The sequence below is a fragment of the Poecilia reticulata genome, linkage group LG3 (assembly GCF_000633615.1).
Source record: "Poecilia reticulata strain Guanapo linkage group LG3, Guppy_female_1.0+MT, whole genome shotgun sequence".
Classification (NCBI taxonomy): Eukaryota; Metazoa; Chordata; class Actinopteri; order Cyprinodontiformes; family Poeciliidae; genus Poecilia; species Poecilia reticulata.
This window is the reverse complement of record NC_024333.1, coordinates 4,264,167-4,281,591: the sequence shown is the minus strand read 5'-3', so window position 1 is coordinate 4,281,591 and position 17,425 is coordinate 4,264,167. Positions and strand designations below refer to the sequence as shown.

General features: G+C 38.5%; 1 protein-coding gene across 3 annotated transcripts in view; it reads left to right on the top strand.

The window, feature by feature from the left end:
• Window positions 1-17,425, top strand: part of phkb (phosphorylase kinase, beta) — a 109,938-nt gene that overhangs the window by 7,764 nt on the left and 84,749 nt on the right. For all 3 annotated transcript variants that reach the window (XM_008404871.1, XM_008404872.1, XM_008404873.2), the window contains 2 exons: window positions 10,595-10,733; window positions 14,972-15,071. In XM_008404871.1, coding sequence (XP_008403093.1) covers window positions 10,595-10,733; window positions 14,972-15,071 — 239 coding nt within the window. The remainder of the gene's footprint in view (window positions 1-10,594; window positions 10,734-14,971; window positions 15,072-17,425) is intronic.

Genomic DNA, 17,425 nt, shown 5'->3' with positions numbered 1-17,425 from the left:
GACCAGATGTTGCCACAAACGCATTGAAGTGTCTGTAGCTCAACAAAAACTGAACTGGTGACAGCACAGTGGTTGTCAGCAACAGCTGATGGTGGGGTGCAAGCAGTTGTAAAAGTTTTGATTTAGCTTAAAAAATACACACTTGTGTCTTAGCAAAATTCTGCTTTTTAATCTTACTAGTTACAAATTTGTTTAACAAGTCAATAAGCGTGATAACAGAGTGCGATGTGTCCCTACAAAACTGAACGTTTTGACTGCTTAGATAACAGCTATCAGATCTGCATGTGTGGACACTTTGCACCACTTTTTTTTCTATTTGTTTTGCCTCGAGATGTCAAATCCCATCCTCCACCCCCCAGCCCCCCTTTTTATGTCTGAGCAAAATCAATGGAAGCAGATGCAGAGAGCAGCAGAGGGAACTGGCTGAGCGCAACACTTCACCCCCTCTGCTAGAGCTCCATTTAGTATTCAGTGTTGGACCATGTGTTACCCTTGGGTTCATGTGGTTATTAGTTTCTGGTATCACTGAACCTGTTGTCCCTGAGGGCCAGCGCTGGTGTTACTACTGTGGCCATAAACTGGACTTTTCATAGTTGTCGGCATTGAATGGGGGGAAACGTTTGACGTTCAGGCTGACAGTGAAACCTCGACTCGTTTACTGGTGGAGGTTTAGTTGGCTTTGTGTGTTGATGTTTGTATTCTCAATCTGCTTGTGTTCAACATGAATAATTTATAACTACATAGATTCAAATCTGGTGAGCTAAGGCTGTATTTTGTCATTCATCAGCTGGTACATGTATAGAAAACTAGAATAACTGTGAAGGAGAATAACTGTTTGTGTTCCTTTTACCTTTACGGATTTAAAAACATGCAGAAAAATACATTTGGATTTTACTGTATGAGAAAAATGAGACTTCTGTGTAGATGTTTTAAATTCATAGAGTAGTCAACTGGGAGTTAAAAGTTTTCCATGTTCTGCTCTGATCTGTGATACAGGAACATCACATTTTACTTGTTCTTAAATACATAAAAACAAAAACAAAAATTCCTATCACTTTCAGTCAATAAACCCATCAACCTGATAGGATGGGCATTTATTGTCGTTTTTGCAAAAATGTTCTTCTAGTGCTAGTAATTTTGATTTATCTTTGACTGCCATGATTGTTATTTGTACTACTTTGTTTATTTATGTTTTCATTCTTTGTTCTTTGTAAGCATAAATACATATCAATAGGTTCAGAAGTAGCATCTATAAAAATCACATCACTTTCCTGAACAAACCTGCTTCATAATATTGAATTGTATTGTAATGACAATATGCTACAAAAGATTGAGGCAACATCGTCCACAATATCCAGACAATCTGTGCTTCTTTTTTTTTTTAGTTTATTAAAAATCTTAAAGGTTACGGACTCATGTGATGATACATAAATAGAGATGATCTTTTAAAACCAAAATCATACATTATCAAATAATCTGCACCTAATTTCTTTTCCCTTTTTGGATGTGCTTTAGCCCCGAGAATGATCAGCCACAATCAGAACCAGTGAATTATGTGACTGTATTTGTAATCTCACCCATCAGTATCAATGTGTCTGATTACCACTAACACATACTAAGAAGCAGAGACAGGAAAATACTGCTTCTCCACTTGATTTTAACTTACTCTAAGTACTGAATTGCCTGAATTGTATCCATTGCTCTTTGCTAAGTGCATTCGTTACCACTATTTTTCAAAGAGTTAATTTAAAGAAGAGCTCTGCCTGTGCCTTGTAGATACAGTACAGTGACAAGCTAATGGGGAGTTTTCATTAGTTTCCCAAGGAAGCACTAATTTCTCCTGGTGCAGCTCAACCAGTCTTGCTTGGAAATCTTTAAAGCACACATTTGCAGAATTTGGAGCGACACAGCGTAGAAATCAACGCTATTTTTCTACCTCGGTATGCATTTGTTTAACCATTGGCAACTTTCCGTTGGATATTATCCTTTTTACAGGGCTGACAACCTCAAATAAATTGTTAGTCAAGTGAAAAGAAGAAATGAATCCTGAAGAAAAATTGGAGCAGGACCCTGGAGATTGTAGAGAGGGCTCGTGGAGTAGTTGAGAGATGGCTGAGATTATTGCGAACCCAGATGAGCAGAGGGCATGAAGTGGGGTGCAAACAAGAATTTTAGCTCTGACAAATCAGGTAGAAAGATCAGAAGAGAGCAGTGATGAGGAAAATCAAGTATCTGGTACTGTCTGAGAGCAAAAATCACAGAATAGGCTTGTGAGAATAGCGTTTCTTTGAATACTGAATGCGTAATGTGATGTATGAGAGTGTTAAATTGTAAATACAGTTAAATTGACTGTGTAATGGAGACAAAAAAAAATAGACTAAAATAAATAAATCTTTTTTGTCATTGAACATAAGTTAAACAGACTTTTTGTTGTGCTTTAGCTGCCAGTTAAATACAATCCATACCCCAAATAAACACATACGTTAATAAAAACTACTATCTGGCTCTGGATATAGTGGTATAGGAGGATATTATACTGTAGAACAGCTCTCTGCAACCCAAATATAATAATCCTGAGCTAATATTACTTGATCTATGAAGATGATTCACTCACCCAGTCCTGACTCAGCAGAACACTGAAACACCACTGATTCCAGTTTACACAACTATTTAAAACAGTAGTCCATCAAAAACAAGACGCATGCCGTTCCCTATAGAAAGCACTCGTGTTATACCCTTTTGATTGCTTTTACAAATCAATCATGATCAACATAATTTGGCTTTTTTTTTCCACAAAAGATGATTTGTGGTTGGATGACAGTATGACAGTTCAGAATCAACCTGACAAAGCTCAAACAGTTATGCAAGAAAACATGGGAACGTAACTGCAGCCAAGTTACAATTAATGACTTGAAGGGGGTGAATATTTATGCAATCACTTATTCTAGGTGTATATTTTTATAAATCTCTCATTTTGTCAAAACTTTGGCAAAGTTTTTTTTTTTTTTAAAGGCCATTTTTTGTCTTTTGTTTATTTGTTGTTCTTAATCATGACATTTTTGATATGTAAAATGAATAAAGAGGGTAAACCTTCCAAGGTGGTGAAAAGATGCGACACAAAAATCCTCTTCATTTTAAGTATTTGTCAGAATACTAGCAAACATGGCAAGACTGACAAGTTCATTCAACTTCATTCCTAGACCGTAAGACGTGGGTGACCTCCAGCTCTGGTCACGTCTTTCTGGGTCGTTGTACAGTTTAAACTTAGCAGAAGCAAAGTTTGCCCCGTGTGAACCGCGTCCGGATTGTCAATGTATCCTATGAAGAAAACGTCTCTTCAGGGCTGGATGGACCAATTTTACCCATGAACACTCCTGTTGCAGATATGGCACAGTCCATTGGTCAGCTCTGATGCAGGCAACGTGTTTGTGTGCGTGCATCGGTGTACGTTTCTTCCTCGGTTTATGCGTTCAGTAAGGTCAGTTGGCGCACGGCTTGCGTGTTTTCATTAGCTGGCATTCATTTAGAAAATGAGAGAAAACAATGCAGGGAGCTGAGTGAGCAACAGGTGTAGCTCTCAGTTAAAACCAATTTGTTGCTATCAGTGAGCGCAGCACTGCCTAGAGCAGCGGTTTTGTTGAAACCTCATAGATTCTTAAGAAAAAAAAAAGCCTCTGCCAGATTGTGGAACGGCGCCTTAAACAGCGAGCGCTTGTTTAATTGTTGTGTTGGGTGGCGGCTGGAAGCCGTCGTCCAATCCCAGCAGGGAACAAAGCCAACATTGTTATCGCCAGCGCACAGGCCCCTTTCGCCAATATACCTGCTTTCGCTTAGTTTCTGCAATAAAAAGAGGTGGAGAGGGTTAAGGCTGGATGACAATGACAAATCAAACCAGTTAGATTTTCTCCATACTTTTTTTTTTTTGTTAGCTGTGCCGTGTTGCCTTCAGCTCAGTCAAAAGCAGCGGCATTAAGCTGCTGCTGCTATGATTAAGCACTATATTTCTCTTATCAAGAAGAGAATAGCAAGGGAAGCTTTCCCTCCATCTCTTACGGTTCATCGTTCATTTTTTCCGCTCCCTTTGCTACTTCTCTGGTTTCTCATTTATGTGCCAATATGGCTCCACTCGACTGACTCAGTCTGCTGCCTGATAACGCTGGTGGCAGAAGGTAGGCTGCTGCAGCTGTGGGGCTCGCACTGATTAGAAAATGGGAGTAACAGTTTTGTTTTTTTCTTTTTCTTTATTGGTTTCATTTGTATGATATTTGAATAGAGTTGTAGAAGCCACAGGTTCACAGTTTTCACAACATTTTACTCACTTTCGGTCACATACAGCCGTTGTCCTGGATTTATTTTCAAGAAAATGTGGAGCTTTGTCTCTGAGATTTTTTGAAAGAAAGAGTTTGTCTTAAGAAATGGCGACCGCTATTTGTGCAGCCCATTTGACAAAAAAAATTATGATAAATACTAATAATATGTCTAACGTCAAACTTTTAACACTTTTTAATTCAACAATATTCATTATGTTGCAATGGATGTTAACTTACTTAAAGCTGGGTTATGTCACTTTTTTACATATTTATTAAAACGGTCACCATGTTGTGAGAGTATTAGATAAGACAGATAATATGCAAAAAGATCAATTTCCTATACATCTTCTCAGAGCTACTGTCACTGTCTAGTAAATGCACCGCTCCAGGGCAAAACCAGCCAATCAGAGTCAGGAGGAGGGACTCAGAGCTGTCAATCAACCTCATGTAGAGAAACAGCTTACCGTTACAGGGAAACCATTTATCCACCATCAATGTTGGCCAGGCTAACTAGCATTAGCATTCACAATAGACTCTGCTGTCAGGGAGAGGCTGCAGCATAGCAGAGAGAAAGAGGGTGCATACACAAGAGTGATTGACAGCGTTATGACCCTCCTCCTGGCTCTGATTGTTTTTTTCTGACTGAGCCGAACAGATTATCTGTTATATTTTATACTGTCAGGAGATAGTGACAGTTCTAAAAAGTATGTTAGTAATTACTTTTCTCATAAAACTTGAATACTCCAGGTATCTAATGCTGCTTGCATGGATCAGGGGGGCCTTATGGTTTGGAGGGACAGTGTGTCTCCATAAAACAACAGGGCACTGGCTCAGAACCCTAGTGTGGAGAAAACGGAGCACAAGCTCCCCGTCATCTTCACCTTTTGTTAAAGAGATAAAAAGTCACTTTGTTGGACACTTCTTAGCCTTAATAGTGCTAACAGACTCACTGGAGTTGTAAATGTTTTCATTAATGCTGCAGTGTGTGGGCTGTAGGGAAATCTAGTCACACAAATAGAAAATAGCCTTTAAATCCCAATACAGGAATGACTGTATTGCCCTAGTGCATGTGGTTAATTTGTCCCTTAATTACTCTATTAAGCAAACCAGCAGGCTGACTGGGAAAAGGTGGTGGAATACAGAATTTAAAACTAAACCAAAAAGAAACAAAAATCCAATGTAAAGTATATGTTCTGCATATAAAAATATTTCATTTATGCAAGTGAACAAAATTGTTTTATTTTCTCATTTTATTCGCATTTTATCTGAATAAAATAAATTAAAGAGATAAAAATAGGTCATTTTTTAGAAGGGAAAACATTTTTGACTTTTTTATGTACATTTTAGATAAAGTTTGAAAAGTTATGCTCTCAGTACCACAACAAATTTCTGTAATTTCTTTCCTGTGAGTTGCCAGATAAAGTTGGCTAAAAGACAGGATTTTCTTTTTTCAGCTTTTTCCCCCCCCCCCCAACACTATTCTCCCCTCCCCTACCTGTTGCTGTACACCGCCAGATAGCAGAAAGAAGGCTAATAAAGGTTTTTATTTTGTTTTGCTTTTAATTCATGTTGACAAAAAACACCAATTTAAGCAATTGAAAATACTCTAACAGCCTCAACATTAATATAAATGATCACAGCAGGTTGTGTTTCTCTTTTGCTCTCATGATATCTCTTTAAAGGTATCATGTTGCTTCTTCTTCTGTTGTTTTTTTTTCTCATTATCATTTCTTCAGCCTGGTGGAGCCGTGAAATGGCCCATTGTAAAAGAGCAGCCTGTGTGTGCCTGAGACATTAGCTGCTGATTTAGTGGGACATTAGCTTGATGGATGGCGGCGCAGAAAACTCCCAACAACAGATGATTTGCATGCTGAGAAACTTCTACCCCGAGACTAAACAACATTCAACTTCACTGTTTATGCTGATTATTTTACTTTTTAATCCAGAATATATTGTTAAATCTCTCCAAAGCATTGCAGAAATGAACCACCCCTCACCTTACATGGAAAATGGAGATATTAAAAAAAAAAAAAAAAAACTCTTAAGAACTGGGTGAAATCTTTGGCAAATCACTTTATCTAGACTAACACCGTTGAGCCTAAAATAATTTACTCTGTGCAGATATATTGATTATATATTCTTGTTAATAGCTTGCTCACAGTGGCAGCATGTAGAGTAACTCTGTAAAGCCAGTTATGATTCATTCTTTTTCTAAATGTCTGTTCATCATTTTTAGATTGAGACGTTTCACATTTGGACAATTATTTCCTCTTGTTTTAGAAGCTGTGCACCCGGGAGAATTTTTGTTCTACTTTTTTTTTTTTTTACTTTTGACCACTTCCCATGATGTGTAATCATGGCAACAGAGTATTATGGGTTTTTGTTTTTTTACTTTGATGCAGCCGATTAGAATCTCAAAAGCTCAAATAATACTCAATGATCTCTTACTCAACGTCTTCCTGCTTTCCAAACATAATGATAGAAATTCAAAGAAGCAAAAGCAAATGAGGTGGGTTAGCACTGCTTGCTAACAATGTGTGTCAGCCAGGACATGTTTCTGCTAAATTCAGTTGTTAGCATATCATGAGTCGTAATCCTGTCATATAGCAACAGTGTCTTCAGTCAGAGGCTTCTATACGGTTTTGTTGTAAGACTGACTGCTACTGAAGAGCCTTCCTGCCCACAGCATCTCCATCTCTTTGGAGACATTTTGATGGTATGAGCTGCAGTAATATTTTATCACATAAAAAAATAGAATTAAACCTAATTTTACAAATATTAAATAAAAGGAGCATTACAGACTTAATTTAGTTTTATTTTTAAAACTTTTTCTGTGTATTTTGAACGTTTTTAATTGTAGTACTCACATAGAGCGGGAGACTAGCCTTCACCAGCTGGCTGCAGCACAGATCTGTATGTTTGTGTGTTCCAGGTACTTCATTAGTACTTTACCAGGAGGTGGACTTTTTGAGAGGTTTATTATTAATCCATCTAATTCATCCCATTAATCACTTTATCTCTGCCAATGCGACAGCCACCCCCACTTCACCACTTCACCCACACACTGCTCCAGTCCTTCATTTTCATCTAGTACACACTACTTCCACTGTTTATTCTCACACACACTCGTACATCCTTACTGCCTCCACTTGATGTGCTCACACATCAAGATCTTCATCATAATGTCTGTCCTCCTCTGTCTCTTTCGCAGTCACTCTTGATTCTTTTTTTTTTCCTCTCTTGTTCGTCCTGAATCAAAGTGTGATCCATAGTGGATGGGCCTTTCATTAGCAGCGGAATAATGTTAGGAGGAAAAATGAAGCCGTCTCTCTGAACACATTAGTTATCATTGAGAAGACCTCTGCCTGACATGTCTCTCTGTGTCACTGTGTGACGATAGAGGATTATGATGTGTTTATGCTTTAAAACTCTGTCCTGTCCTCGTCAACGTTTTTTTTTATATCTTATTTCTGCTCTGTCTTCTTCTGCTGCTGGATTTTCCTAATAAAGCCCCAGCTGAATGTTTTAGACCCATCGTTTTCTTCCCAGAGAGATGACTCTGGTCATTATCTGCCATTGAGCTTTTCTCTCTCTCGGGTCTCACTAGAATGATTTGTTGATGCTGGGATTTTTTACTAGCTTAAGGTGGAACTGTGGGGATTAAAATAAATTCCAACAGGCCGTTTAGCTCAGATCCAGCGTACATGTTACTGCCTTGCTGAGAGTACTTGTACATAGTTAGCGTTTATTCACATTTTGTCACATTAAAACCATAAAAATAAATGTATTTTATTAAGGATATGAAATTTCACCTTGTTCTGGGAAGCTGAATACAAATGCATACATCACCTTCTAGATTTTTATTCTTAACAATGTAGAAGTTCAGTTTGTTGCCTTGCAGCAAGAAACTCTTATTTATGAAGAAGAAAGGTTGTGCCATCCTTAGCTGTTAGCAATAACCACAATCAGCTGTTGCATTAATTTGGCTCATCCTCCTTTGATAAATGTTATCAATTTAGCCCGTTTGGAGGAAATTTGAGCATAAATAACATACTTAAGGTCATGTCAGAGCATCTTAATCAGATTTAAGTCTGAATTTTGACTCAATCACTAAAACCTTTTATTTTGATTTTCTCTAATTGTCTTTGCCAGTCGAAACTGTATTTTCTAATGCTTTCAGTCAATAATTTACTGGGTGTTTTACCTTTAGGGTTGACTCTTTTAGCTCTTTTTCACACAGTGATAGTTGGTTTTATTGACTTTTTCAATTTTATAAATGAAAACATTTTTTGGGACACAGTTTATTTTTGCCCCCCAAAAAATAAAATCCAATTTGTTTGATCTGAAACATTTAAACATGCTAAAAAAAATACAGAAATTTTCACTTGGGGGTGCAGCCATCCAGCAAATAGATTCCTGATCACTGTAAAAAGAGACAAGGGACCACTAAAACCTGCAGCTACGTTTTGAACACGAGGACACGTTTAACGGGTACACCGAAAACGAAATGAGGCAGAAAGCAGACGTAATCATGTCCTGGATGTTATTGTTTTCTACACAGATTAACCCCGTTGCCAGAAATGGTCAATTTTGTAAATCTAAACGAGTCTGCTTTTCGCAGTCTAACACCTGCTAAACTTAGACATAATTACAGTGTTTGCCATCTGCCTGCAATACCTGATACTTGTTCACCATCTGTTTAGTCACTACTACGCATCTAGACACAATCAGACAGAAGAGATATTTACCGGAGGGCAAGGCAGATTTATATTTGTATTTACAGTTGGCAGGTTTATACTTCAGATGCTTTTAGGAAGATTCATTGTTAAATCAATGTGGATGTAAAGTTTATGGCTCTTTTTTTTTTTCTACATTGGTAATATAAACCGCAAAGGTTTTCCAGGTTAAGGTCAACATGAGGGGCTGAAAAGGAGGAAGTTCCCTTGGCTCGTTTCTTCATTTCCTGTTTGACGTTGATGCAGAAGTAGAGAGAAAGAAACAAAGTTATTGAGGCAAAAACTGAACTGTTAACAGCGGTTGTGTAACGACTGCTTTGTTTTGTGCTCTCAGCGTGGAGCCAGCGAACCGGCACAGTCTGAACATCTGAAAAGCTCCAACATGAAACGAGAAGAGTACGCATGTCCTGAAGGGAACGATTAGATGCTAAATCCAACTTTTAGCATTTTAGTTTAAGTTGCTTCTGTTGTGAAACTCGCAAGAACTGAAAGAAGCTGGAGTTTGAGTGAAAAGTCAGCTTTGACCTTCTTTAGTCAAAAAGGAAAAAAATGATTAGCACATTTATTTATTCTAATTGTGGAATTAAATGGAGTTTAATGCAGTGTATTCAATTAGATTCATAAGAAGGTGAAAGCTGCTTCTAATGCTCCTAAAGGAGCCTGTTCATCTTTTACATTCAAGTAGTACAGAAAGAAATGAATACTGGTTTATCATAACTAGATTGTAGGGGGGGATGGCAACACAGTTCTTAGAATAAAGGACCAAAAAACTAACTGTCTCGTTCAAATCTCTATTTTCATCACTTTTTTCAGTCCAAAAGAAACAAAACAGAAATGAAATGGATTAAAACGGTTTAAACCTGAAAAGCCTGCTGATATTTAGTCTGCAGTCTCTTTTGGAGGTTTGTCCTTTTTACAAGGAGCATAGTTAGACATGTTGTGTCCAAGTATTTCTCGTTTATCACAGCCCTTTTGCTACTCTCATTTGTTTTTATTATTCAAAAGCATTTTTCTTTTGTGCAAAATGTGAGGGTTATAGACATAGACTTTTTTATTTAAATTGCATTATTGACTCCCTCAGAAACTAAAAGGCCGTTAGAATTTGATCTGCATCTGAAGACTTTTTTTTTCTTCTTCTCAAACCAGAGAACTGTAGAATGAAACGAGATGTTTACAGATTTTATCTTATGGATTAAGAACTTCAATCTGTCCCATATCTCTGTTACTTCTCCTTGTATGCATACATTGTTTTTAGCATCACAGTTTTTTGTGTTTTCTTTCCCACTTGAAATCAACTACAACTTCACATTAAACTGGTTGATTTTCAGTTTTCAGAATTGGAATAATTAAAATCAGCCTTTATTGTAATTGCACAAAGGTGGGCTGTACTGAAAGGTAATTTCAGCACAGCCTACCCAAAGAACAACAACAACAAAAAAGACAAACAATGTAAGACATGAGTAGACGGGCGCCTGAGGCTGCATCCATCATTGGAGTTTTACTAAGAACCATTTTGCTCCTCTCTTTCTCTCTCCTGTCTTTATCCAGTCAAAACGACCATCCTGAACTACCAGAGCCCCACTACCGGGCTCTTCCCCGTGAAGACATTCTCCGACATAAAGGAGGCAAAGGTCCGGGACTCTCTGTACTGCGCTGCTTGTGCCTGGGCCCTGGCCATGGCATACCGGTTAGTCAACCTCTCCAACACGGGCTATGTTTCATCATTTGAATCTTTATTTAAATGATGAGGCTGTTTTATGATTTGAAAAGCCTCCTGTTTTTGTCACTGTTTATGGCTGATGATATATTTGAAATCTTGTGCTTATTTTTGGGGCTGTTTTCATGACTAATTTAGCTAATTAATGAGGGGCTTCGTAATTATGGTAATACTGCATGATTACTTGGCAGAGAGCTGGACCGCGTGTAATTGTGGAATATCTGTCACCACACACACACACGCATACACACCCCTACACACGCACTCACACACAGGTGATTGTGTGTCTCATTTTCCTGGCTGCTGTTTTTTGAGCAAAGCCTCTCTTGACTGCAATAGTTTATGGTTTTATTTTGTGTTTAATTGAACCAAAACCTTCATGAAGTAATGAAACTGAGTGTAATCTCCTCAACATGTCAGTCCCTGAATAAAAACTTAACATACAATACTTTACAAAGATAATCATACCCTTTGAACTTTAAACACTAAACATGATCGACATTTTAGCTTATTGAGATTTTTTTGTTATTCAAAATACTTGAATTGGGATAAATTTTTTATTGATCCCAAAGGGAAATTATACATTGTAACTTGTATATTAATTCAAAATTCTTCAGAGTTATTGTTGATTATGAAAGCTGTAGGCAGGAAGAAATCTCTGCCATCGCCTTTATTTTTTAACTTCACAATCAGATTCAGGTCAGTCCAAACCGAAACGTTCATAAAACCTCTGAGTCATGTTGGAAAATGTAAAGATTACTTTAAGACTAAATCTGCCAGGAGGATGAATAATTTAGGACTTAGCTGTGAGTCCAGCTGTTCTTTTGAGGTCCTGGAGGTTTCTTAGAGAATATTATAGAGCAAACAGCAAAAAAATAAATAAAAATTGTGACAAAGCTTAAAATCCATGTCAGGTTATAAAACAAAAGTTGAAATTTATGGTTGAAGCATAAAATGATTCAGGGCTGTTTACAAAACACAATATGTTAAAAAGAGAGAGAGAAATAAATGGCTAATAAGTCTTCAGATTTTAAAACGAGTGCTACGTTAGCATCGCACTCAAGTGCTAAAAAATCCTCTCTCTATCAGCTTCCCTTATTTGATTAATTCCTCACTGATTAGTGTCTTGAGAAAAGGGAATTTCCCTGAAGTGTGAATGAAAAAAGACAGAAAACTATGGAGAAAGGCAGATATGATGATGCTGGGACTAAAATGGTTTGCAGTTGAGGAACAACTGAGGGGTAAGGTAACTGAGGGAACAGCTGAGAGGTAAGGTCAGCAGAAAGAGTGTGTGAGGAGATAAGAGGCGTAGCCAGGAAAACAAGGGATGGGAAGGAAAAGCGAGCGAGGAAATTAGATTGTGGGGGAAGACGGAGTGAGAGAGAGGGGTAAAAATAGAGTGTTCTCCAGTGATGTGACCAGCGGCACATCCCAGCCATCAGTCATGGCTGCCTCCTATTAGAATTGTCAGTGGGATTTAATTAAGATGATTCTCATCTGACAGGCTTGGCTTGTGCCATTACTTACTTCAGAGTCGGCTGCCGCATGTGTGTCTGAGTGAGTGTGAGACACTCAGGGATCTGATGAGTGGCTGGAATTACTACAACCCCTGATCTAAGTGCACATAATTTCAGCTCTTCCTTTGACCTTTATGCTAATGTTTTATATATGTACTGCTGGGGTAGTTGTTGTAGTTATGTTACCGTCGAAACTCTCTTAATTTCCCAAGTAATCATAAAATGGTAAGTGCTGAGTAAAGGTTCAGTGTATTTGTCCAACAGGATGGACAGACGTCTCTACTTTGCATATTTCCTCTTCAGTCTGTTGCAATAAGCAATGAATTGATTAATTTTATAATAAATTGATAATTTCCATTTACATGGTCGTTTTTCCTCATGTCTGTATATTTTACCACCAAAGTCTGGATGACAAAAGTCTTCAAAAAGTAAATAAACTATTTTTGTTCTAGTGTTTAATGTTCGTTAGAGAAGAAAGTTTTTTTATCTTTGAGAATGTGTTCTTGCATTGTTATTCCATTTCTGTTAAGTTACTTGAAAATGGTCTCAGAACAACGATATTAGCATTTATCGCAATAACTTCTGACAACTTATCGTAACAGGCCTGTTCCCTCTTTTCCCATAGCATGAAAAAGTTTTTAGATACTCAAGAGATAAGCAGAAATCTTGCCAAGAGTGTCTTGTTTCTATTTATTCCATCACTAAATATTGATCTATAATTGTGCTACTCATGCTGACATCATGTTGGAGTAGCTCTGTTATGCTTGTTCTTTGTAGACTTTTGTTTCTGGATAAAATGCTGTTTTTTTGTTTTTTTGGGCAATCATTCCCTCTGGTTTTAGATGCTGTGCATCTGGAATAATATTTTTAGTCTTACTTCTTTTACTTTTGGACATTTGCTATGATGCGTTTTGGCTGCCAGGAGTTTCTTTTGATACAACCGGGAGGAGCTGCTTAGCATCTCAGAAGTTGAAGTAATACCTGAACTTTGACCTCGAATCCCAGGTGTTACGTCAGTCCGCGTTTTTTTCCATCAGTATGCGCACACTGTCCCGACCTGTAGCCATGGCGCTCTGCTCCCCCACTGAGGGACTGCAGCAATCTGCCTGGTTTAGTGGTGAAACAGCGATTGGTGAGAGGCATTAGTGAATTTTTATTTAAAAAAGAGCAAACAGCGCATGGAACTAGCTGTCAATCAGGGTGTTAATACAGAGAATTCAGCGCTGAACTGCAACAAATCAAGAGCTTATTAGATGAGTGGCAAGTCCGGTGAAACACATGGGGAAGATGAAGAGAAACTAAACACAAATGCACAAAGAAAAAAAATGCAGGAATAAACCACGAAATGAATACAAAGGAATAAAATATATGGCAAGACCTATTGAGCAATAATTAGTACAGGGAGATGAACAGGATAAAGCAACACCTTAACTCGGGTAAAAACACACTAGAACATGAAAGGGAAAAGTCTAAAAGAAAAAAAAAACATTAAGGATTTTATGTTTTTTCCCAAATGACAAAAGCTAAAATAACGTTGCTACAGTACCATGGTTTTGTTCAGACCATGCCTACACAAAAAATTGTATTTTTGTACTGTAATAGTAAGAAGTTGGTTGAAATCCTAAGGGTGAAAGGAATAAATAGCTTTTTATGTCTTGAAGGGTTTTTACATTTATATGTTTTTTCGATGTTATTTTTCATGTTAATATCAACGCTATGAGGCTTGACGTTAAAAAGTGGCTCAGTTATATTTTATATTTGACTAATGTGAATTTGATTGAGAACTGTCGTCTTTCTTGATAATTTCTGTCCAAGATACTACTAGTCTATAAACCAATAGATGGATCTACAGCTAATTTTTAGCCATTTTTCAGCTTCATATTTGCATTCTATTTTTTTTCCATTTAAAGTGCTGGGTAGCCTTATGGCCCCATTGCCAGCAAAACCAACATGGGGAAATGTACGTCTGGTCAGAGGAGGCCACATTCAAACACCGGTCAGTCATCTGTAACATCCAAGTGTCTAAAATATCACCTGGATGCAAAATGTCTCATTTATTCAAAGGAATGACAACACATTGATAATTACACAAACAATCCTTCCCTTTCTGAAATGGGGGACTTGTTTACAATCTAATAACAAATGTAGGCATGTTGAAAAATGAGGTATAAATAAAGTGAAGCATTTTATTCCACCATTAACAGAATTCCACACTCACAAAATGTCTTCACATTTCTGAAACAATCCATTGTCCAACAAAAACAACTGTGATGATGACGAGAGATGTACGACTATCTTCATCATCTGAAGCTCAGATGATGACACGGTGTAGGCAGTGTTATGGTAAAATGATCTCAGAACAATGATATTTTCATTTATCGCAATAACTTCTGTGACAATTTATCGTGACAGGCCTTGGCCCTCTTCTCCCACAGCCTGAAAAGTTTTTAAATACTCAAGAGATGAGCAGGAATGTTGCCAGGTGTCTTGTATCTATTGCTTTGCTGTCAGTAGAATGTGGTCAGATGCTATAATTAACAATTTGACTTCTGAAGTTCTACTGATACATGCTAATTAAGCCGCTCTCAGGTTTGTTTTTGTGAGAATGTAATAATTCTTGTTCTGTTAGAGAGACCAGCAGTTCCCTTGTTTCATTCATGTCCTGTGAATGACATGTGACTCACTGTGCAGGCGCATCGATGATGATCTGGGCCGCACGCATGAGTTGGAGCATTCTGCCATCAAGTGCATGAGAGGAATCCTCTATTGCTACATGAGGCAGGCAGATAAGGTGAGTTTGTTCCAGCATCTCCTCTTAAGTTGCATATTTTCATCAGGAAAGCCTGCAGTTATGCACAGTTTCCAATCAGAAGTGCGTTTCCACGCAGAGCGCCTCTTTAAAGCAGCGGAGGCATCTTGCTCCCTTTGTTCATATTTCTGCAAATGACAACAGGAAGCGGATGGATGCTTCAGTCCTCAGGGCTTAATAACACACTATCCTTTAATTACCTCGGACTTTTGCTCCGAATGGGAAAATTTCATACCACGTCTGCAGAAAACCTAATGAGCGCGCTATGCCTTACGCAGCCAAACTAGGGCCAAGTGGATCTTCTGGATGTTGTTGTTGGTCTTCATGAGCAGCGTCTTTTCAGAGCGTGTGTTCTGTTGCTGCGTACACTTGTGTTTGTGTGTACTCTGAGAAAGCCGCTCTGCTTCATCTCGTCTCGACCTTCACGACCTAATTCAGAGAAGAGCTTTCCTGTGTCTTAATTACAAAGCTGCGTTTACACAGTTAATTACACAAAGCAGCGTTCGTCATGGCCCCGTCTCCAGCACTTAAGAACTACATGGAGGTTTTATTGAAGATGTGACACAGTCCATCTGCTGGGCAAAATAACACCGCGACCAGGCTCCGATGTCTGCATAAAGGACCGTCTTTAGGGCGGTTCATGTCTTTTTCTTTGCAATCACACTGTTGTATACTCGGATTACCAAAATAAAATGGATAAACTGGATACACTCTAGACAGGTTGCCAGGGCAACACAAATAATACACTAGACATATAATTAGGGATATATTGGCACCAACATCACCATTGGCCGATATTAGTCATTATTTAGCATATCTGAATTGGTCCGAGTCAAACTGGGTTAGCAGTGGGGTCATTATTTTCAAAATGTCAAAGTAGGGTTGTAAAATATTTACATATCATTGGTAAATATCTGCTATCAGCTGTCAATATTGGCTCAAATTTTTATGTCGGTTCATCTCTACATTACAACCATACACACACACTCACACCTAATGGCAAATCTGGCAAACCAAGTTACCCAACAGTCATGTTTTTAGAGTATGGCAAGAACCTGGAGTACCTGGAGAGAATCCGGAGAGAACCCAGGGGGAGCATGCAGACTCCATGCAGAAAGACCCCAGACCCAGGATTTGATGCCGGAACTTTCTGGCTGCCAGGCAACAGGGCTACAAGCTGTGCTACTGTACCTTTAAATCCCATTAACATCACTTGTTTCAGATCATTCCCATTACAGTGGGGTATTAGAAAGAATCCCTGGGGACTGAACTCAACTTTTGATTGTGCTTTTTAGCAATTATAACAAACTTTTCAAGAGTGGAGCTAGTTGACATTTTGGCTTCATTGGAGTGAGATTCAGGTGGTCCACTAAAGAAAGAAAAAAGCATCTTTTATGGAAATATGTGCAGCAGAACTCATTGGACTCTATGCACACTTATGTTTATATCCGTTTTTCTGTGGGGTGGCAAGAAGTGGAGCAGTTCCAGGAAAAGTAGGACAGAGGGTCTCGACTGTGACCCAACTACGTAGCAACACGGAGGCAGAATAGGATGGGAAATGGTAGAGCTCCAAACAAAAGATGGGATGTCTGCAAAAGAAAAGATAAAGATACAAAGAGCAAAAGGATGATGAATGAAAACAGTAGGGTGCATGATAGAAAGCTGAAAAGGAAGACTTGAGGAGAGAAAAATAATCAAGGAGAAAGGCAGGAAGGCTTCAGGACTGAGATGGCAGAGAGAAAGAGAGAGAGAAAGGAGGGAGAAAAGGGAAACAAATGAGGGAAAAATGGGACAAAAGGCCAATTATTTATAACTGCATGACAGGACTGGCAGCACAGCTGTGATTTAGCATGGAGCTGAGTTGATGCAGCAAACACACACAAAGCCACCAACAAACCACCGAACAAAACAATGTAGCCAAGAAATCGTGGAGGGCTTATTGCAAGCCATGTCACAGATTGGGTGACCTGAATGTGACCCTTATCTGCCACAGAGCAGGATGCAGTCTGCCCCACACAGCAGCCGTTTACGGTCGCTCCTCATGGGACGAGCATGTTGACTCTGAAATAAAAGATTATGTTCAATATGTGTCACTGGCACAGTTAGAGCCGCTTCTGCTGCAACGCCGGATGTGATTCAGGACTTAAAGCGCCGGCAACGAACGGTGACAGGTTCCAGGACCGCACTGTGCTTTGCAGAAGTATTCATTTTACATTTGATCACATCAGAATCACTAGCTGTAATGTATCCCAATGAGATTTCAACACAAAGTACTCTGAACGGTGTGCATTTGTGTTCAGTCCCCCTGAGTCAGCACTTTGTGAAACCACCTTTTG